This window comes from Nerophis ophidion, linkage group LG12 (genome assembly GCF_033978795.1).
Source record: "Nerophis ophidion isolate RoL-2023_Sa linkage group LG12, RoL_Noph_v1.0, whole genome shotgun sequence".
Taxonomy (NCBI): domain Eukaryota; kingdom Metazoa; phylum Chordata; class Actinopteri; order Syngnathiformes; family Syngnathidae; genus Nerophis; species Nerophis ophidion.
In genome coordinates this window covers 29436044-29458320 of record NC_084622.1, presented here as the reverse complement: position 1 = coordinate 29458320, position 22277 = coordinate 29436044, and the positions used below count along the sequence as shown (strand labels likewise).

The following is a 22277-nucleotide window of genomic DNA, read 5'->3' as shown; positions in this document are numbered from 1 at the left end:
AAGTGATTATCATGTTTTAACAGAAGTGTAGATAGAACATGTTAAAAGAGAAAGTAAGCACATATTAACTGTAAATCAACAAGTAGATTAATAATTAATTTTTACAGCTTGTCCCTCATAATTTTGACAAAATAATAGTATGATAAATGACACAATATGCTACTGCATTCGTCAGCAAACTAATTAGGAGTCTTTGTTGGCTTACTTACCGTATTTTTTGGACTATAAGTCGCAGTTTTTTTCAGTTTGGCCGGGGGTGCGACATATACTCCGGAGCGACTTATGTGTAAAATTATTAACACATTACCGTAAAATATCCATCCATTCATTTTCTTCCGCTTATCCAAAGTCGGGTCGCGAGGGCAGCAGCCTAAGCAGGGAAGCCCAGACTTCCCTCTCCCCAACCACTTCGTCTAGCTCTTCCCGGGGGATCCCGAGGCGTTCCCAGGCCAGTCGGGAGACATAGTCTTCCCAACGTGTCCTGGGTATTCCCCGTGGCCTCCTACCGGTTGGACGTGCCCTAAACACCTCCCTATGGAGCCGTTCGGGTGGCATCCTGACCAGATGCCCGAACCACCTCATCTGGCTCCTCAATGTGGAGGAGCAGCGGCTTTACTTTGAGTTCCTCCCGGATGGCAGAGCTTCTCACCCTATCTCTAAGGGAGAGCCCCGCCACACGGCGGAGGAAACTCATTTCGGCCGCTTGTACCCGTGATCTTATCTTTTCGGTTATGACCCAAAGCTCATGACCATAGGTGAGGATGGGAACGTAGATCGACCGGTAAATTTAGAGCTTTGCCTTCCGGCTCAGCTCCTTCTTCACCACAACGGATCGGTACAATATCCGCATTATTGAAGACGCCGCACCGACCCGCCTGTCGATCTCACGATCCACTCTTCCCCCACTCGTGAACAAGACTCCTAGGTACTTGACCTCCTCCACTTGGGGCAGGGTCTCCTCCCCAACCCGGAGATGGCACTCCACCCTTTTCCGGGTGAGAACCATGGACTCAGACTTGGAGGTGCTGATTCTCATTCCAGTCGCTTCACACTCGGCTGCGAACCGATCCAGTGAGAGCTGAAGATCTTGGCCAGATGAAGTCATCAGGACCACATCATCTGCAAAAAGCAGAGACCTAATCCCGCGGCCACCAAACCGGAAGCCCTCAACGCCTTGACTGCGCCTAGAAATTCCGTCCATAAAAGTTATGAACAGAATCGGTGACAAAAGGCAGTCTTGGCGGAGTCCAACCCTCACTGGAAACGTGTCCAACTTACTGCCGGCAATGCGGACCAAGCTCTGACACTGATCGTACAGGGAGCGGACCGCCACAATAAGACAGTCCAATACCCCATACTCTCTGAGCACCTCCCACAGGACTTCCCGAAGGACACAGTCGAATGCCTTCTCCAAATTCACAAAGCACATGTAGACTGGTTGGGCAAACTCCCATGCACCCTCAAGATCCCTGCCGAGAGTTTAAAGCTGGTCCACAGTTCCACGACCAGGACGAAAACTACACTGCTCCTCCTGAATCCGAGGTTCGACTATCCGGCGTAGCCTCCTCTCCAGTACACCAGAATATACTTTACCGGGAAGGCTGAGGAGTGTTATCCCACGATAGTTGGAATACACCTTCCGGTCCCCCTTTTTACAGAGAGGGACCACCACCCCGGTCTGCCAATCCAGAGGTACCACCCCCGATGTCCACGCGATGCTGCAGAGTCTTGTCAACCAAAACAGCCCCACAGCATCCAGAGCCTTAAGGAACTCCGGGCGGATATCCTCCACCACTGGGGCCTTGCCACCAAGGAGCTTTTTAACTACCTCAGCAACCTCATCCCCAGAAATAGGAGAGCCCACCACAAACTCCCCAGGCACTGCTCCCTCCTAGGAAGACGTGTTGGGTGGATTGAGGAGATCTTCGAAGTATTCCTTCCACCTATCCACAACATCCGCAGTCGAGGTCAGCAGAACACCATCTGCACCATACACGGTGTTGACAGTGTACTGCTCCCCTTTCCTGAGGCGGTGGATGGTGGTCCAGAATCGCTTCGAAGCCGTCCGGAAGTCGTTTTTCATGGCTTCCCTGAACTCCTCCAATGTCCGAGTTTTTGCCTCTGTGACCGCCGAAACCGCACACCGTTTGGCTTGTCGGTACCTGTCCGCTGCCTCCGGAGTCCTATGAGCCAAAAGAACCCGATAGGACTCCTTCTTCAGCTTGACGGCATCCCTCACCGCCGGTGTCCACCAACGGGTTCTCAGATTACCGCCACGACAGGCACCAACTACCTTGCGGCCACAGCTCCAATCAGCTGCCTCAACGATAGAGGTGCGGAACATAGTCCACTCGGACTCAATGTCCCGCACCTCCCTCTGGACATGTTCAAAGTTTTTCCGGAGGTGTGAATTGAAACTCTCTCTGACAGGAGACTCTGCCAGACGTTCCCAGCAGACACTCAAAATGTGTTTGGGCATGCCGGGTCTGTCCGGCATCCTCCCCCACCATCGCAGCCAACTCACCACCAGGTGGTGATCGGTAGAAAGCTCCGCCCCTCTCTTCACCCGAGTGTCCAAAACCTGAGGCCGCAGATCCGATGACACAACTACAAAGTCGATCATGGAACTGCGGCCTAGGGTGTCCTGGTGCTAAGTGCACATATGGACACCCTTATGTTTGAACATGGTGTTTGTTATGGACAATCTGTGACGAGCACAAAAGTCCAATAACAAAACACCACTCGGGTTCAGATCCGGGCGGCCATTCTTCCCAATCACGCCTCTCCAGGTTTCACTGTCGTTGCCAACATGAACGTTGAAGTCCACCAGTAGGACAAGGGAATCACCCGGGTGAGCACTTTCCAGTACTCCCTCGAGTGTACTCAAAAAGTGTGGGTACTCTGAACTTCTGTTTGGTGCGTAAGCACAAACAACAGTCAGGACCCGTCCCCCCACCCGAAGGCGGAGGGAGGCTAACCTCTCGTCCACTGGGTTGAACTCCAACGTGCAGGGTTTGACCCGGGGGGCAACAAGAATTGCCAACCCAGCCTGTCACCTCTCACTGCCGGCAACGCCAGAGTGGAAGAGAGTCCATCCCCTCTCGGGTGAAGTGGTTCCAGAGCCCTTGCTGTGCGTCGAAGTGAGTCCGACTTTATCCAGCCGGAACTTCTCCACTTCGCGCACTAGCTCAGGCCCCTTCCCCCCCAGTGAGGTGACATTCCACGTCCCAAGAGCTAGCTTCTGTAGCCGAGGATCGGACCGCCAAGTGCCCCGCCTTCGGCTGCCGCCCAGCTCACATCGCACCCGACCTCTATGGCCCCTGCTATTGGTGATGAGCCCATTGGAGGGGTGACCCACGTTCCGTCTTCGGGCTGTGCCCGGCCGAGCCCCATGGGAACAGGCCCGGCCACCAGGCGCTCGCCATCGTGCCCCATCTCCGGGCCTGGCTCCAGAGGGGATCCCCGGTGACCCGCGTCCAGGCGAGGGAAATCTGGGTCCATGATTTGTCTTCTTCATATTGGTCTTCGAGCTGCTCTTTGTCTGATCCCTCACCTAGGACCTGTTTGTCTTGGGAGACCCTACCAGGGGGCATAAAGCCCCTGGACAACATAGCTCCTAGGATCATTGGGACACGCAAATTCCTCTACCACGATAAGGTGGCAGCTCAGAGAGGAGACCATAAAATATCAAATAATATTATTTAGTTCATTCGCGAAAGAGACGAAGAAAATGTCAGCAATTGTCACACACACGTCAGCAATTGTCACATACACGTCAAACATTTGGTGGGGGAGGGTCATGGCAGACGTGTATTGTGGGTCATTGAATTCTAACTGCTATATGCTACTGCCTTAGCTATTAAAATGGATCATTTCATCGTTGGTGGTAACTTATAAAAACTGAGAAGGACTGAACAAAAATGGCACCAAAAAGGAAATCATGTACTGCAGATTACAAGCTGGACGTAGTGAAATATGCAGCAGAAATTGACAAGATGAAGCGGTACATACCTTTGGAGTTGGCAGAGTTGTTTAGAAGCGACATCGAGGAAGAAGATTTCATGGGATTTATCGATTAGGAGTGACAGATTGTTTGGTAAACGTATAGCATGTTCTATATGTTATAGTTATTTGAATGACTTTTACCATAATATGTTACGTTAACATACCAGGCACCTTCTCAGTTGGTTATTTATGTGTCATATAACGTACAATTATTCAGCCTGTTGTTCACTATTCTTTATTTATTTTAAATTGCCTAGGCACCAGCGCCCCCTGCGACCCCAAAGGGAATAAACAGTAGAAAATGGATGGATGGATGTCTACTATTGGTGTTGGATTTCCCCCAAAAATGCGACTCATACTCCAGTGCGACGTCTATATGTTTTTTTCCTTCTTTATTATGCATTTTCGGCCGGTGCAACGTATACTCCGGAGCGACTTATAATCGGAAAAGTATGGTACTAATAAAAGACAAGTTGTCTTGTATGTTAACTATTTTATTTAAGGAAAAACTTGCAATAGGGAACATAAGTTTAATATACCGCAAGATTTGTTGTTAAAATATAGCCAATAATGCAATTTTTCGTGGTATTCTTTATTTAGAAAAGTACCGAAAAGTATTGAAATACATTTTGGTACCAGTACCAAAATATTAGTATCGGGACAACACTAGTGATATGTATTACTTTTTGCTATTTTTTTTTGGGGGGGGGGGGGTTTACTTTTGTAGCTATATGTAGAAATTGCTCAGCTGAAGTGGAAGCTGGTTGTATCAGAACTGTGCTCTTTTATGTCTTTTTTGTTTTTTAATGTTTCCCTCTTGTTTTCACGTATTTTACCTTATTTTTTTGTACACTTTTTGTATCTGCACTGCAACCCTGTAATTTCCCCATCGTTTTTTAGTCCAAAATCACAAAAGTCTCAGTACCCAGAGCTCTGTCCGCATCCTCCAATTATTTGTTGCAGCTTTAGAATACTTTGAAAGGCTATCAGCATCTTCCAATTTGTCAATACAACAGGGCAACGCTTACTCCAATCAGCAGATGTCCTGTAATCATGGTTCCGAATATATTCAACGTCCTCGACTGAAAGGGTCGCAGTAGTATGTCCAGCAACAACCACTCCGTCAGGACAGGCAGATTTCACCCAAACCCGAGTACTTGTCAATTTTGTTGAGAGTTTAGTTGATCAATTCCATTGTTTTGATTTTGGAGAACAGTGCAAAAAGAACGTTGGGACAAGACAAAACAAAGAAGCGAGCAGGAGAGATAAAGAGGAAAACGGAGCGTCCACCTTCAATGAGTGCCGGAGAGAAAAGGTGGCCCACCACATCAGTTAATGAGGCTTGCCACATTTTTATATGTGGTCCCCCGATTCAACATTTTATGTGGCCTGTCATGAAAATAGCCTGGTGGCTCATAGTAGAGGAAGTGGAAAACAAGAGAGAAAACAGTGCTGTAACAAAAACACAGGAAAACCCTGACAAAGTCCAAAACTGTCATGTGGGATCATGACAGTTTATATGTTTGACTATTATTGGTCCTTAGAAACCCAATCACTCCTACAATGTAGAAGACTGATTCTCAAACTGCAGAACCCATCTAAAGGTACGCCAAAGAAGTCTGTAAATATGCATTGTAAATAGGGTATCATTTTTGATGTGTGTGCATCGTGTGTAATTTTACAGTGGCCAAAAACATTAAATATACTTGTTAAAAAAAACAAAACTCAGCTTTGTTTTTAATGACTACTTAGGCCTACTACGCTACTGTATTTTATTAAAGTTAAATTACCACTAATAGTCATACACACATGAGGTGTGGTGAAATGTGTCCTCTGCATTTGACCCATCCCCTTGATCACCCCCTGGGAGGTAAGGGGAGCAGCGGGCAGCAGCGGTGCCGCGCCCGGGAATCATTTTTGGTGATTTAACCCCCAATTCCAACCCTTGATGCTGAGTACCAAACAACCTACCGATCTCAGGGCGGACACTCTAACCACTAGGCCACTGAGTAGGTTATATTGTTGCTCATTATGATGGTACTTGGTGAGTCAAGGGTTTTCTAAGGTGGTACCTAGGTGGGGAAAAAATTGAGAACCACTCTTTGACAAGCATTTTTGCAATAGGTTTTTGAAAACACCAAAGCTTTTCTAACATTTCTAGGAAGATCTTTGACTACATTTTTGCAGAAGTTCAGCCGAGCCACTGTGGCGACCACACCAAAAGCAGGTCTCAGGGTCAAACTGACACTTTAAGCTCACTTGGATTATGTCCTTGTACCCACAGTTGTGGGGTCAGACTGTGACCATAATGGATGTGTTGGCAGTGCGGGCGGTGTTCTTGACCAGGGGCTCTTGGCCTTTTTAACCTCGGTGCCTGGTCTTCCCACTGCACAGGTGCCTCTGTGTTTTTTGGGTTGTTTTTTTTTGTTTTTTTGGGGGGGGCGGTACTTTTTCGGGGAATTTTGGCTGTCATTCACAAACATTATAAGAGACAAGACACGTCTTTAAAATAAATAAAAAAATTAGGATAGTGTGTGAATGAATGTTAGTGTGAATGTTGTCTGTATATCTGTGTTGGCCCTGCGATGAGGTGGCGACTTGTCCAGTGTGTACCTCGCCTTCCGCCCGACTGCAGCTGAGATAAACTCCAGCACCCCCCAAAAGGGACAAGCGGTAGTAAATGGATGTATTTTTTACCATGAATTGATGTACGTGGACCCCGACTTAAACAAGTTCAAAAACTTATTGGGGTGTTACCATTTAGTGGTCAATTGTACGGAATATGTACTGTACTGTGCAATCTACTAATAAAAAGTCTCAATGGATGGTCTTAAAAACAGTAAAGCCTCTTCATACAGAATATATTTACATACATACTGCTTTATATAGGATAGTGTATTTATGTATTTTGTTTTTTTTAATGTTTCCCTCTTGTTTTCATGTGCTTTCCTTATTTTTTGTGGACTTTTTGTATCTGCACTGCAACCCTGTAATTTCCCCATCGTGGGATGAATACAGTATTGCCAATCCAATCCAAGATCACTCCAACTTTAGCCATCTTACCTGGAATCAAAGACAAGGTCGGTGTACGTTGGAGGCAAACACAAAGGTTCCTTTCCTTGGCTGTTTGAGGAAAGAGGAGAGCTTCCTTTCTTTCCTCCTCCTTGACCACGGTCTGGTGAAGCTGAGTGAAACAAGCCATTGCTGATAAATATTACTTTATAGTGCTTTTAATGCGAGCATATTTACCTCAAAGGGGCATTTTTTTGTTTTTGGGACATTATTTCCTGATCGTAAAATGCAAAAATAATACATTTTCAACAAAATAGTCAAGTTCAAGCACTTTTACCTGTGAGACTACAAGTCCCATGGTGCTCCCCACTAGCCTTTTTTTTCACGGACTTCGTTTAAAGTCCATGCAGTGATTTCACAACACAAATAGGTGACACTGATTCAAAAAAAGTGTCTCTTCAATCTCTAAATTGTGTCTATGAAGAAATAAATGCTGACTCATTTTATTGGAGATTAACAGCTGGTATGCTAATGGTTTTCTCTCTGCTGCTAGTGCCTCAACCAGGAAATACGGTGGCCTTTTAGGGTTAAAAGGTTTCCATTGTCAGTAATGAGATGGACTCCCTTGAGGTCAGTTGTAACAAAGTGTAAGTAATGTTGACTCATTAGGTTGATTTTTAAATATATATACAGTATATATATATATATATATATATATATATATATATATATATATATACACTGTATATATACACTGTATATATACAGTATATATATATACAGTATATATATATAAATATATATATATATCTTTTTTAACTTTTTATTTGACCTCTTTTAGCATATTGCTTTTGCACCATCTTGTTTAGCTTATTCATTGTTTATGTTCTTTGTTTGTTTTTTGTTTTGTTTTTTGCTCTATACTTTTTAACCTGTGATTCAATTTAAAAATTGTTGTAAATTTGCTATATAAATAAAGTTGCCTTGCCTTGCATTGCCTAACAGTGTTAAAGTTGTTTATACGGCCACCTTCAGTGTGACCTGTATGGCTGTTGACCAAGTATGAATTGTCTGGGCGAGGCTCGGCCGCGAGAAAAGATTTCTCAAAAAAATATATTTTTAAATGTCTATTTTTATTTTCATCACAAAATAAAATCTATATATAAATGAACAAAATGAGGATTAAGAAATGTGAGGCAATGCAAATTAAATTAAAAAAAATATATAACGGTTTGAATTGGTCTGGGTTATCGGGGAATGTTATTACCGACGAACAGATTTCGCGGTGCGACTGCAGCCAGGCACATTAGAAAACCCTTGTCTCCATGGCAACGTCTCTGTCGCTTCCACTCATTTTCCGCTTTTCTACTAACGCAGGAGTAGGCAACCCAGAACATTTGAAAGAGCCATTTTGGACCCAAATAACAGAAATTGTCTCTGTCTGGAGCAAATGGGGGGGGGGGGGGGGGGGGGGGGGGGGGGATGCGGGGGGGGGGGGGTTCCTCTTACCATAAATTGCTTAACAAGTTGAAAAACTTATTCGGGTGTTACCATTTAGTGGTCAATTGTACGGAATATGTACTGAACTGTGCAATCTACTAATAAAAGTATCAATCACGCAATCGAAACTCTGCTTGCATCACACAAGTGACGTCAATGTTCGGCCCTCGAGAGCCACATACCACACAGTGATTGGTAGATTCCTTCAGCTCCGCACACAACGCTATCAAGCGCCATTCATACAAAACTCGCGGGCCGCACTAACATTAAACTTTCATATTAAGGTGGGGGCCGCAAAACAACGTCTCGCGGGCAACAATTGGCCCGCGGGCCGCGTGTCTCGATACCCCTGCTATATATACTGCGAAACCGGCTCGTAGGGATGATAGAGCGTCAGTATTTTTTCTGACCTAACGTATATTCCGCTTGACTCTGGTATTGAGCACTGTATAATGGATAAACCACAGCAACCTTGACTCTATATATATATATCCATCCATTTTCTACCGCTTATTCCCTTTTGGGGTTGCGGGGGGCGCTGGCGCCTATCTCAGCTGCATTCGGGCAGAAGGCGGCGTACACCCTGGACAAGTTGCCACCTCATCGCAGGGCCAACACAGATAGACAGACAACATTCACACTCACATTTACACACTAGGGCCAATTTAGTGTTGCCAATCAACCTATCCCCAGGTGCATGTTTTTGGAGGTGGGAGGAAGCCGGAGTACCCGGAGGGAACCCACGCAGTCACGAGGAGAACATGCAAATTCCACACAGAAATATTACCTTCTGCAATATTGAACTCAGGACCTTTGTATTGTGAAGCACATGAACTAACCCCTGTTCATATATATATATTTATTTATTTACCGCGACACCAAAAGGAACAAGCAGTAGAAAAAGGATGGATGGATTTATTTATTTTATTGTAACATAAAATGATGTCAGATTATGTCAGCTTTGTTGTTGTCACTGCAAGCTATTTATTTCCCTCCTAGCATGCGTAATGTTCAGGCTATCATATTGACGCGTGTCCCAGACTGCAGACACGTTGGCCATATGTCGTCTATGTTGTCAGCGGCTAGTTACAAATGTAATCCCCTCAGCCTTCCCCGGTTTAACAGGTTATTTTTATGTTGGCTCTTAGTCTGCAATGCTGGCTTGATTCAAAGTAGTTTCCCGCTCTATTTATTCATAATATTGGATTACTTACTATCATTCAACCAGTGGTGTGCCATCAGGGCCAGCAAGTCCTTCTCTGCTGGCCTAATATAACCAGAAATCATAATCATAATTAAAAATAAAAGTTTTTGTTTTCTACTTTCCCTAAATATCTAAAAGTATTCATATTTTTTTCATGTCATATTATGCTCCTTCCAGCGCTTTTGTTTTAGGTTATAGAGTTTTTATCCAATCAGAATTCAGCTAGCTTATGTTGCCATGCTGTACTAAATCTGCCCGGGGCCGTCAGAATCAACAATGCTGTGCACTGTAAGTGATTGGGCACATACAGTTGATAGACAGTTGTGACAACCAATCAAATCACAAGTTTTTGTCAATAAGTCCTTCTAGATTGCCTAAGGCAGATTATATATTGTGATGCTATGAGCTATGTAACATAAGAACTCCGTTACCCAGCATGCCACAGTAGTGAATTGCATGCTTAGCTCCGTTTAGCCAATCGGGATGTTTTTTATGGGCACCTTGTGGAGTAAACTTTAAGAACTCTGCCAACACGCCTTGTCTGCATCTTTTATTATTAGACAAGACAACACATATATTTGCAAGGCCATTTTCAAGAAGGATATTTAAAGAGAAACTACATCTTGTGAGACAATGTCGGCTGGAATGGGTTCGACAAATTGTGAGTTCAGATATTGTATTTCTTTATTTTTTTCACATTTAATATGTTTTTTGCTTTTTTGATTTTGACAGTACCACATAATTTATGTTTTAATTGCTGATGCGTGTTTATTGATTTTTAAATGTGCCACAAAATAACACGTTTTGTACACTGTTAATGGTGATTCAATGCACAGTAGTACGTAAATGTGTTCCTGTATAGTATTTCTCCCAAAATGGTCATGCGGGGACATAAATGATGGTATTTTGAGAGGTATTCATTGAAGTCGGACATCACCTAAGACAGGGATGTCCAAAGTACAATTGGAGCCCGCAGAGCAATTTTTATTGGCCCGCGACACATTCTGTAGACAAACTAAAGAGGTCCTAAGTTACAAGAAAAAACTCAATCAATCAAATTTCAACAAAAAACTATGAAAAATTAAACGGGACCGAATTCCCCAAAAATGGGACCTGAAAACCAAAATGGCCGACAACCTGAGCATCTTACTGTATGAGGCCTTTGATGATTTCCGTGTATCATGTCATGATGAAAAAGTGTTTAAATTTTTTGTGAGACATTTGTTTTTGAGTGTATTAAAGCCCTCAAAAGCGGTTCGGTTGAATGTGTAGTTGCAACATTAGTAAATACCAGCTTACTTTAGAGCACAGTTAACATAAATGCAAATAAAATCATTATTAAAATAATCAGGTGGAAACTTGTCCAGGGTGTACCCCGCCTTCCGCCCGAATGCAGCCTAGATAGGCTCCAGCGCCCCCTGCAACCCCAAAAGAGAACAAGCGATAGAAAATGGATGGATGGATGGATGATTTTACTGCTCTGTTATCTATAACACAAAGCTAAGATGTAGAAGTGTTTTTCAAATGTTAGCATATGTTCACCTACATTGTTTTGTTTTGAGTATTTTTCATATACAAAATGTATAAAAGTGGCCCTCGCATCTTTCAATTTTTCTCTATGTGGCCCTCGCTGGAAAATGTTTTGACACCTCTGACCTAAGGCCTAGGTGGGAAACGCACGGCCCGTCACTGCATTCAAGAAAAGTACTGGTTTGTTAAAAATGGCAACCACAGTACAAGAATGTGTTATTGGTTTTCAATATGGTTGGTGTGTGTAGTATGATGTCATGAACGTACCGTCACTGTCCAACAGAAAGCAGGTGAGCAGGTGAGGACACACCTCCTCCAAAACTGAGCAAAAGGAGCAGAAGGCAGCCGGTCCTTTAGAAGACAGACGGTCCAGAAATATCTCCGTGCGCTTTTTGTTGGAATCTTGTCCGAGTATTTCCTTGTACTCCCCGAGCGAGAAGACCTTGTCGTAGACCAAGTATGGCAGGACCGTGTTGACGTCCAGCTCGCTCAGGAGTTTCTGCCTGTGCTGTTTGAGGATCTTTGCGGCCCAGCGCGTCTTCTGCTTGGTGCAAGACCTTCTGGAGGACCTGTGCACCTGCTGCCTCTTCTGCTTCCTCACAAACCACTTCTTAGTGCCGCTGCCAAACATCTTCAAGCTGAGCAGGCTCCCCAACACGTCTTCCACAGCTTTGTCAGCACACTTCCCAAGTGAGGGGAGGTGCATATTTCATGCCAGAGAAGCCACCATGCCACATATTCCTGTAGAAGATCACTTTTTTGTTGTTGTTGTTGTTGTTGTAGTAGTCCCAGTCAGGAAGAGACAATCTGGACTGTCGCTATCTGGGTACTTACTGCCACTAAGAAGATTAGCAGACTCTTAAATACACCAATGCAAACTGCCACCGCACTGATCAGACATCCTCCACATATTTCACAATATATAACACCCTCTTATTGATCATAATATGTTTAAAAAGCATACCAAAAAACAACATAGTAGTCTGTAAATTCCACGTCAGCCACGTCTTTAAATGTGGTCATTTAAATTGGCCCGCCACATAAATTGAACTGTTCAACCTCGTCATTTTATGTGGTCAACCACATCATTTTACATGGTCCTCCACATTACTCTATAAGACCTGCCATATCATTTAATTTGGTCTGCCACATAATTTAATTTGATCCCCCACATCATTTTACGTGGTCAGCCACTTCATTTTATGTGATCCACCACGTCATTTTATGTGGTCCGCTACGTCATTTTATATGGTCCGCCACATTATTTTATAAGGCCTACCACATTATTTAATTTGGTCAGTCACATCATTTTATGTGATCCACCACATCATTTTATGTGGTCCGCCACGTCATTTTATATGGTCCGCCACGTTATTTTATAAGGCCTGCCACATTATTTAATTTGGTCCGCCACAATATTTTACGTGGTCAGCCACAACATTTTATGTGGTCCGTTACACTATTTTATGTGGTCCGCCACATTATTTTACAAGGCCTGCCACATCATTTAATTTATCCGCCACATTATTTTATGTGGTCTGCCACAACATTTTATGTAGTCCGCCACATTATTTTATAAGGCCTGCCACATCATTTAATTTGGTCCACCACATTATTTCATGTGGTCCGCCACTTATTTTTTAAGGCCTGCCACTTCATTTAATTTGGTTTGCCACATCATTTTATGTGGTCCGCCACATTATTTTATAAGGCCTGCCAAATCATTTAATTTGGTCCCCCACAATATTTTACGTGGTCCGCCACGTTATTTTATAAGGCCTCCCACATTATTTAATTTGGTACACCACATAATGTTATGTGGTCTGCCACATCATTTTCTGTGGTCATTTAATCTGACCGCGACATCATTTTAGATGTTCCGCTTCATCTTTTTATGTGGTTAGCCACGTCATTAAATGCGGTTATTTAAAGTGGCCCGCCACATAATTTGAGATGTTTTGCTTCGTCATTTTATATGGTCAGCTACATCATTTTATATGGTCTGCCACATTATTTATTGAGGCCTGCCACGTCATGTAATTTGGTCTACCACATCATTTTATGTGGTCCGCCACATAATTTTATAAGGCCTGCCATGTCATTTAATTTGGTCTGCCACATCATTTGATGTGGTCCGCCACATTATTTTATAAGGCCTGCCAAATCATTTAATTTGTTCCACCACAATATTTAACAAGGCCTGCCAAAACATTTTTTTTTGGTCCGCCACATCATTTTATGTGGTCCGCCATCTATTTTGTAGGGCCTGGCAAATCATTTAATTGGGTCCACCACAACATTTTATGTGGTCCTCCACATTATTTTATAAGGCCTGCTAGGTTATCTAATTTGGCCCAACACATAATTTTCTGTGGTCATTTAATCCGCCCGCCACATCATTTTAGATGTTCCACTTCATCTTTTTTTGTGATCAGCCACATAATTAAATTTGGTCATTAAAATTGGCCGGCTACATAATTTGAGCTGTTCTGCTTCGTCATTTTATATGGTTCGCCACATCATTTTTTAAGGCCTGCCATGTGATTTCATTTGGTCCGCCACATCTTTTTGTGTGGTCATTTGAAATGGCCACCACATCGTTTTAGATGTTCTGCTTCATCATTTTAGGCGGTCATTTAAAGTCAATCAATCAATCAATGTTTATTTGTATAGCCCCAAATCACAAATGTCTCAAAGGACTGCACAAATCATTACGACTACAACATCCTCGGAAGAACCCACAAAAGGGCAAGGAAAACTTGGTGCAAAACCTTCTGGAGGACCTGTGCACCTGCTGCCTCTTCTGCTTCCTCACAAACCACTTCTTAGTGGTCTTTTAAAGTGACCCACCACATAATTGTAGCTGTTCCGCCAAATTATTTTATATGACCTGCCACATCATATAATTTGGTCAGCTACAAAATGTTATGTGGTCCTCCACGTCATTTAGGTCGTCCGCCACAACATTTATCATGGCCCACCACATCATTTTAGCTGTGCCTCATCTTTTTATGTGGTTCTCTACGTCATTTTATACAATCCATTTTATATAATGTGGTCTGTCACATCATTTTGTTTGGTCCACCACAACATTTTATGGGGCCAGCCAAGTCATTTTATCAGCCCAATTATTTTAGTAGGCCTGCCACATCATTTTATGTTGCACGTCACATCATTTTATGTGGTCCGCCACATTATTTAATGCGGTCCCCCACGCCATTTTATGTGATTTGCCACATTACTTTATGTGGGCCACAGCTTTATTTTATGTAGCACGCCACATCATTTTAAGTGGCCCACCACATTATTTTATGTGGTTTCCCACGTCATTTTATATGATCCGCCACGTAATTTTCTGTGGTCATTTAATATGGCCGCCACATCATTTTAAATGTTCCACTTCATAATAATACGTGGTCAGCCATATAATTTTTGATGTTTCGCTTCATCATTAAACGTGGTCTTTTAAAGTGCCCTGCCACATGAGCTGTTCTGCTTTGTCATTTTATGTGATCAGCTACGTGTCAGGACTGTGACTAGGATTTGTTTTGCTTCTTCGATGCAGAGAGGATTTGGATTCAGGTACATGGTTAATTTATTAATACATTAAATACAAAAAAAGGCAAAACAAAGGGCTTACAAGGAGGTACAATACTAGGCTATAAAACACAAACAGGAAACAAAAACTCTTGCTCGATGGCATGAATAATAAATAACTAAAAACTAAAACAGCACGATGGCATGGCTATGATCAACAAAAACAAAACACTTACTGTGACCAAACAAAGGGGCATGAAAGCAAGGTGCGTGGCAGGTGATCGAGGGCATAAAGGTAGCATGTAGCAAGTAGTATGCACAGCAAAGTTCCCAGGCCGATGAACAGAAAACAAATTATTTAAATAGTGGTTATGGTGATGAGAATCAGGTGCGGGACTGAGGGCAGGGGCGTGACTTGGAGACCAGGTGGAAACTAATGCGTAACTATGGAGTGGAGACAATCAAAACCAGGAAGTGCAAAACGGGAAACAAGAGTCCAAAAACAAAACATAAACATGATCAAACATAAACCTAATTTACCGGCATGACACTACATCATTTTACATGGTCTGCCACTTTATTTTATAAGGCCTGCTACGTCATTTAATTTGGTCCGCCACATAATTTTATAAGGCCTGCTATGTCATTTAATTTGGTCCGCCACATTATTTTATAGGGCCTGCCACATCATTTAATTTGGTCCGCCACATAATTTTATAAGGCCTGCCACGACATTTAATTTGGTCCGCCACATTCTTTTATAAGGCCTGCCATATCATTTTATTTGGTTTGCCACATTATCATATAAGGCCTGTCAATCAATTTGGTCCGCCACATTATTTATGTGGCCCCACTCATTATGTTATGTAGTCTGCCACTCATTTTATGTTGCCTACCACATAATTTTATCCGGCCCGCCTGGTCGTTTTATGCGGTCTGCCACATAATTTTATGTGGTCTACCTCATCATTTTAGGAGACCAACCACATAATTTTATTTTCCACATTTTTTTACATGGCCTGCCAAATCATGTTATGTGGCTCTACACATCATTTCATATGATCTACCACATAATTTTATGTAATCCGCAACATTATTTTAAAGTCCAAAACTGTCATGTGGTATCATGACAGTTTATATGTTTGACTATTATTGGTCCTTAGAAACCCATGCACTCCTACAATGTAGAAGACTGATTCTCAAACTGCGGACCCCATTTAAATGTACGCCAAAGAAGTCTGTAAATATGCACTATAAATGGAGTGTAATTTTTCATGTTTGTACATAGTGTGGAGTTTTACAGTGCCAAAAAATATTAAATATACTTGTTAAATAAAACCTCTGTGCTTTTTTAACATTTATAGGAAGATCTTTGACTACATTTTTGCAGGAGGTCCTAAAAAAAAGTAGAGCCTCCTCATATAGAATATATTTACATAAATACTGCTTTATATAGGATAGTATACTTAAAGAAAATAAATAAAAGGATGTCGGCCCATTTTTTATACCTGAAAATGTAGTCAATAGAATAACCTAGTTTAGCATCGCTCTCATTAAAACATGACATTGTGTGCTTTCAACCGTGTAATGCTGTTTTTGCCCCCGGCTCCAAATTACTAGCATGAATGTGACCCTTAATTAAGATAAGATGAAAAAAAATGTTCTGGGTGTCAAAGTCTTACAATGAGACATCAGGTTTAAGTCAGAAGCAAAAAGAGAGCAGGAAGGACATTTATAGGGGAGGCTCATGTGTTGTAATGAAAATCTATAGAAAAAAGGTAACAGGATGGGATACTCTTTAATTACCCCACACTGGGAAAATGATGTGGTTGCATTGCAGATAAAAAAAGTCCACATAATGCAGCATAAACCGGGATGACCTTGTGTGAACACATCAGATGAGGTGGAGCAGTACCCAGTCTTTCCCACAAGGGGGAACTATTTGATCAATCTCAGGGCATTCAATCGATCACAACTGGACTGTTTGCCTTGTCTTGGAAGACGTTTCGTCTCTCATCCGAGTAGGCTTCATCAGTTCGTGCTTATAGACTTAGATTGGTCAGATCTTGTCTTGCGACTGGTGCCAAAACCAGTGTTTATACTCCAAATAACCAGGAGTGTGTACCTGGGCAAGGATGGTTTTGTCCTGTGGTAGTGATGAAAACAAACTGTTTTGATGCAAACGAGCAATCCTAACTTTTAAAGCCAAAGACAGTCGTTGAAATGTAGTTTCCCCTTTTTAATGAAGTGAATTAATAAACTCATATTGTGTTTTACTCAGTTACATGCCGTCAGGGGAGGCAAGTGAGGCAGTGCCTCACCTGCCTCCAAGTGGCTTAACCATGAGATGTTCCAAAACGATTTCTCTTTTGGTTTATGCTTTCTATGTGATTTTGGCGTGGTTCCTAATAATTTTGATAATTTTCATGGTCAAAATTGCGGAAATTCCATGTTTCCTGATCAAAACAATGCAGCAGATGAGAAGTGAGGCAGAAGACACAGGCGGTGCCTCCACGGCTACACACAGTATGTATTGGGCGTGCATGCGAGGGGGCGCATACTTGTTGCCACGTGGAAAAGGCAGGTCTTGAGGCAGCAAGTACCTCTGCCTCAAGGTAGGGGGCGATATATTGTCAACTTGCAGTTCAATATCTCAGCAGTACTCTAACTCGCCACACTGGGAGAAGTGGGGGCGCTCAAACTAGCAGACACAGGTCTGTGCAGCAGAAACCAGCATTTTTTTCTTTTCTTTTTTTTTTTAACTATATTTATAACAAACATGGCATTTTTATTAGAGTAAGCCAGCGTTTGTGGTGCAAAAATATTGTTTAATTTCTTGGAATGAAATTGAATTAAATGAATGTTTCTGCCAATATGGAGGATTATATACTGTATCCAAGATTTAATACTTCTCGAAACTGAACTTTAAGACAAAATGAATGTGATCATACAAAGTACGTTTTCATGGAGGATAGCTATTGCTGCTTCAGATACAAATACAGAAGGGTAAGATACACTCACAATACTTGATTTATTTTGTTAAAAGCAAATGGGACCAAAAAGTATTTATTAACAACTTTGTCAAATAGTTTTTGGACCCATTTATCATATCATAATATCATTATGGTAACGTTTTTATGAAAACGAATAACCCCCTTTTTCCCCTTGTAACTCTAATGTGCAACCTGAATCAACAATGACTAGAGCTGCACATATGAAATTAAGTAAAAAATAAAAAAAAGAAGAAAAAAAATATATGTATGCCTCGCCTGGTGTTTAGTTCACCGCACGTCACTAGTTCTACTTATGGGGAATGTTCATATTCAAGGTGGAGAAAGCAAACCACCAAGTCTAAGTAAATAGTGGTATTTCAGTTTGAGCACATGATAAGATAAGGCCCCTTAGTTTGATATTCGCAGGTGGATTGGATCACTTCTCGCAGGAAAACGGCCCCAATTGGGACTTCGGAATGCAAAAGTGATAACCGTATCCTTGTGTAGAAACTACCTGTCTCGCTCAATGTCAACATATAAGTCATGACTTAAAGCAGTTGTTTTTCAGACATTTACATGAACATCTCCTTTTATGGTGAGGGTGTGCTCTCCTGACTTAGCTCACACACACACACACACACACACACACACACACACACACACACACACACACACACACACACACACACACACACACACACACACACACACACACAAACATACACACAAAGACAGGAAGGAGGAATATAAAACGGATGGTTTGGCTTCTCCAAGTTAGGAGTTCCTCATTTTCTTGACCTGACCTCCTCCAGGGAACTGCAGTCCTGTATAATGACGCTCGCTTGTAATAAAGAAACTTTTGGTTCAGTAAAGCATCTCCGACGTCTCATTTGATCCATCCGCACTGCCGTGTCACCCTTCTGTCCGAACGAGGATGACAAGACCAGGAATACACTTCAATAGCATTGAGGTCTCATGTGGCAGAACAATCGCTGTCGATCGACTACTACCAGTCCAAAATAGCCGCGTAAGCATTCTTTCTATTCAGTTGTAAACAAATGGCACAAATGGGATACTGGTCACCTTCTGTGACCAGAATGTTTGTAACTCCTGTTATTTGTTGGAGGTTAAACTGCAGAATCTTTTAAAAATGGTTGAAATCAAACATATATTAATGGAAACTGGGTAACACATGGCACACCAAGCTTGATCTAATGTTACAATAAAAATCTACAAGGTTAATACAATTTGCTTCCATTTCTTCCCCCTCCATTTACCTGCTTTCTTTTGTAATTCAAGTTATCTGTCAGAATAATTGTATCTAAGTTATCACACAACTTTGTGTTACATTGAGTTCACGTCGCCCTGCGAGAGGACAGAAGCTGCCTTGGATCTTACCAAGCAAAAGGCTTGTAAAACTCCACTGTGTACGATGAGAAGCGACATGAAAGGGTTCGTTTCTTTGATGTATTGTAATCAACAGGAAGATTTTGCCTTGACTTGAGATCCACAAAGCGGAGAGAAAGCAGAGCCTGACTCCCTCCCAGGCACCTCTTCTTTGAACTGTTTTATGACCTTTTCTTTGAACTGTTTTTTAATCAAAGACGATGGCTGTTTACAACCCCCCTCCCTTAGAAAAAGCTGTTGACATGCAATCAGGGAAAGTCCAAATAAAAGAGGAGGCGTACCAATCTTTCGTCAGAGTGCGGTGATACTGTACAAGGGTACAGGTGTATGCGTTTCTCCTCATTGAGCCAAATTTAATTCTGTCTCTGTTTAATTCATTGCTTCTTGTCTTGTTTAATAGATGTCATCAGTATTTGAACCTGACATTATCATTGCATTTATGTATTTGTTGCATTTGAAACAATTTTATTGTTGATAATGGAGGTAATTATTGTTATTATTCATTATCAATAGTGCTATTTCTATTGGTATTTGTAGTGCTCCATTTGTAGTGCAATAATGTTCATTGTCATATCTGTGTTACTAATATTTACTTCACTAACTGCTTCTTTGCTATCACTTTTTGTATCATATTTGGACATTGCGGCGGGCACTAGGACCATGCTCACACTCAGCAGAATGGGTGTGGTTTATATGTCTTCTTGGACACACTTTAAAAGTGCATATTGTGTTGCATTGTTTTTATTCTCATGTTGGCAGTCGTACAATAAAGACCTGTGAGAAACAACGCTGTGTTTCTTGCATTTGCCAAAAGATATTTATTTTTCTGATGCTGTTCTCTTCTTGTTTTTGTTATTTTTGTGTTTGTTGTTGTTGTTGTCTCTCTGTCTTAAGCCCCTCTTGTCCCCTCAATTACCCCCTCTCTCTTCACTTTTTTTCTTTCTATCCCCTCCTGGTCCCGTCCGGCTGCACCAAATATGGGCATCTACGTTTGTACATAACAAAATGTGAATTGAAAAAGGAATGGTTGAAAGGACAGTGTTGTATGTGGGAGACAGGTGGTGTCACAGACCACCTCCTCTGTTCAGGGATGTTTTTTCAACCTGCACAGATGGCTTCCTTCACTCGTCTTTTGTACCATCCGTCCTCCACGTCCAGAATCTGTACTTTTTTTTTTTTTAGTTCTCGAAGGAATGCTGTTTCTCCCTGAGGTGCAGGTGGACAGCTGAGTCTTGGCCTGCGACGACTCATTTGATCAATGAGTACAATTACTCTGGAACTTCCAAAGTCAAATCAGTTACACAACGCTGATCCTCTTCTATCGTTCTAACAGTAATAAATGGAAACTGAGTTAATTCATTCGAGAGTCAAACTGTGGCAAGCATTCTGCTTTTTTTTTTTTACAACACAGGCTATGTTTTTAGTCACATTTAAGGTTCTGCCATACAAATGTAAAATTGGTGAACTGATAGGATTCTAGAAACAAATGATAAACTCCGTTGACAAAACAGTTAACTTTGCAGTTGACAATCCAATCATCTTTTACGAATGATAAATTACAATATTGACACTAATATAAGACAGCTCCTGTATTTAGGGTGACAAAATACATTTAGGTGTTTTTTAAATGGTGTTTTCAATAAACTAACTAATATGATGTAATACAAATGGATTCAGCATTTATTTACATGGAATCGGTGTATGTGAATGACAGGAATAAAAGCTATGTCTTGTTCAGGAGAAGTCCCTTGGTTTGCATGTACCCTTAATATAAGAATTTTTTGGACTTTTTCCTTACGCAGGCTATTAAAACACTATAAAAATGAGACCCATTACCTCCCTGTTTGGCACTCAGCATCAAGGGTTGGAATTAGGGGTTAAATCACCAAAAATGATTGCTGGGCGCGGCCACCGGTGCTGCTTACTGCTCCCCTCTCCTCCCAGGGTGTGACCAAGGGGATGGGTCAAATGCAGCCAACAAATTTCACCACACCTAGTGCGTGTGTGACAATCATTAGTCTATGGTCACTTCGCTTCTTCCCCCAAATGCAAACAATATTATGAAATAATATTGACATTTATGTATTTATTTATTAATGTTTTTGTCCTGTCCAGCCACTCAGGCAAATCCGACTGAGGGGGTAATTGTGGCACAAGAGGGGGGATAAGACAAAGAGACAACAACAACCTGCGATGAAGTGGCGACTTGTCCAGGGTGTACCCCGCCTTCCGCCAGATTGTAGCTGAAATAGGCACCAGCGCCCCTCTCGACCCTAAAGGGAATAAGCGGTAGAAAATGGAAAGACGGATGGACAACAACAGAAAAACATAGTCAAATCTGATATGTACAAATACGATACAAAAAAAGTGATAGCAAAGAAGCAGCGAAGTAATATTAATGACATAGACATGAGAATGAACATTATATTGCTCTACAAATGGAGCAATAAAAATACCAATAGAAATAGCGCTATTTATTGTGAGGAACTCGCATGGCTGCAGTTGTGTGACCCCGAGATGCAAGAATCCAGAAGAGTTGAGTGAAGGTAAGATATATTTAATGCTCATAAGAAAACAAATAAAGCAGTCTTGCACAGAAACGTTCCCAACATAGTTCTATCTTCGAGCACTGAGGAGTACTCGAGTCAAACATAAATAGGCATCTGTTGATTGGCAGCAGGTGTGGACCCCTGCCACTCAAAGGCAAGTGAGAGAAAACAACAGTGCTCCGTGAAATAAACAGGAAATACAACAAAATAAGAGCACTGAACAGGAAGTATATACAAAAACACGAAAAACTAACAGAAATAAAGTGACAGATTGCCACAATTTATAATGAATAACAGTAATAATTACCTCTATTTTCAACAATACAATTGTCTCAAATGCAACAATACATATATGTAATGATAACTTGAATTAAATTACTAAAGTCATCAGATAAATGGAAGGGGAGGAAAGAGAAGCAAACTATATTTACCTTGTAGATTGTTATAGTAAAAGTAGGTTAAGCTTTATCAATGTGCCGTGTTTTACCCAGTTTCCCATGGGGGGACAACGTTAATTTATGTTGGATGAAACGTGATTAT

The 22277-nt window shown here is 41.9% G+C and overlaps 1 protein-coding gene across 7 annotated transcripts in view; it reads right to left on the bottom strand.

The window, feature by feature from the left end:
- LOC133563270 (tight junction protein ZO-1-like) overlaps nucleotides 1-12037 on the bottom strand; it is a 259759-nt gene extending 247722 nt beyond the window's left edge. For 6 of the 7 annotated variants that reach the window (XM_061917297.1, XM_061917300.1, XM_061917301.1 and 3 more), the window contains exons 1-2: nucleotides 11519-12037; nucleotides 7069-7189 (exon numbers count right to left, since the gene is read on the bottom strand). In XM_061917297.1, coding sequence (XP_061773281.1) covers nucleotides 7069-7189; nucleotides 11519-11957 — 560 coding nt within the window. In that variant the 5' untranslated portion in view covers nucleotides 11958-12037. The remainder of the gene's footprint in view (nucleotides 1-7068; nucleotides 7190-11518) is intronic. The other variant, XM_061917299.1, reaches the window with a different exon arrangement.
- Nucleotides 12038-22277: the final 10240 nt, after the last annotated feature.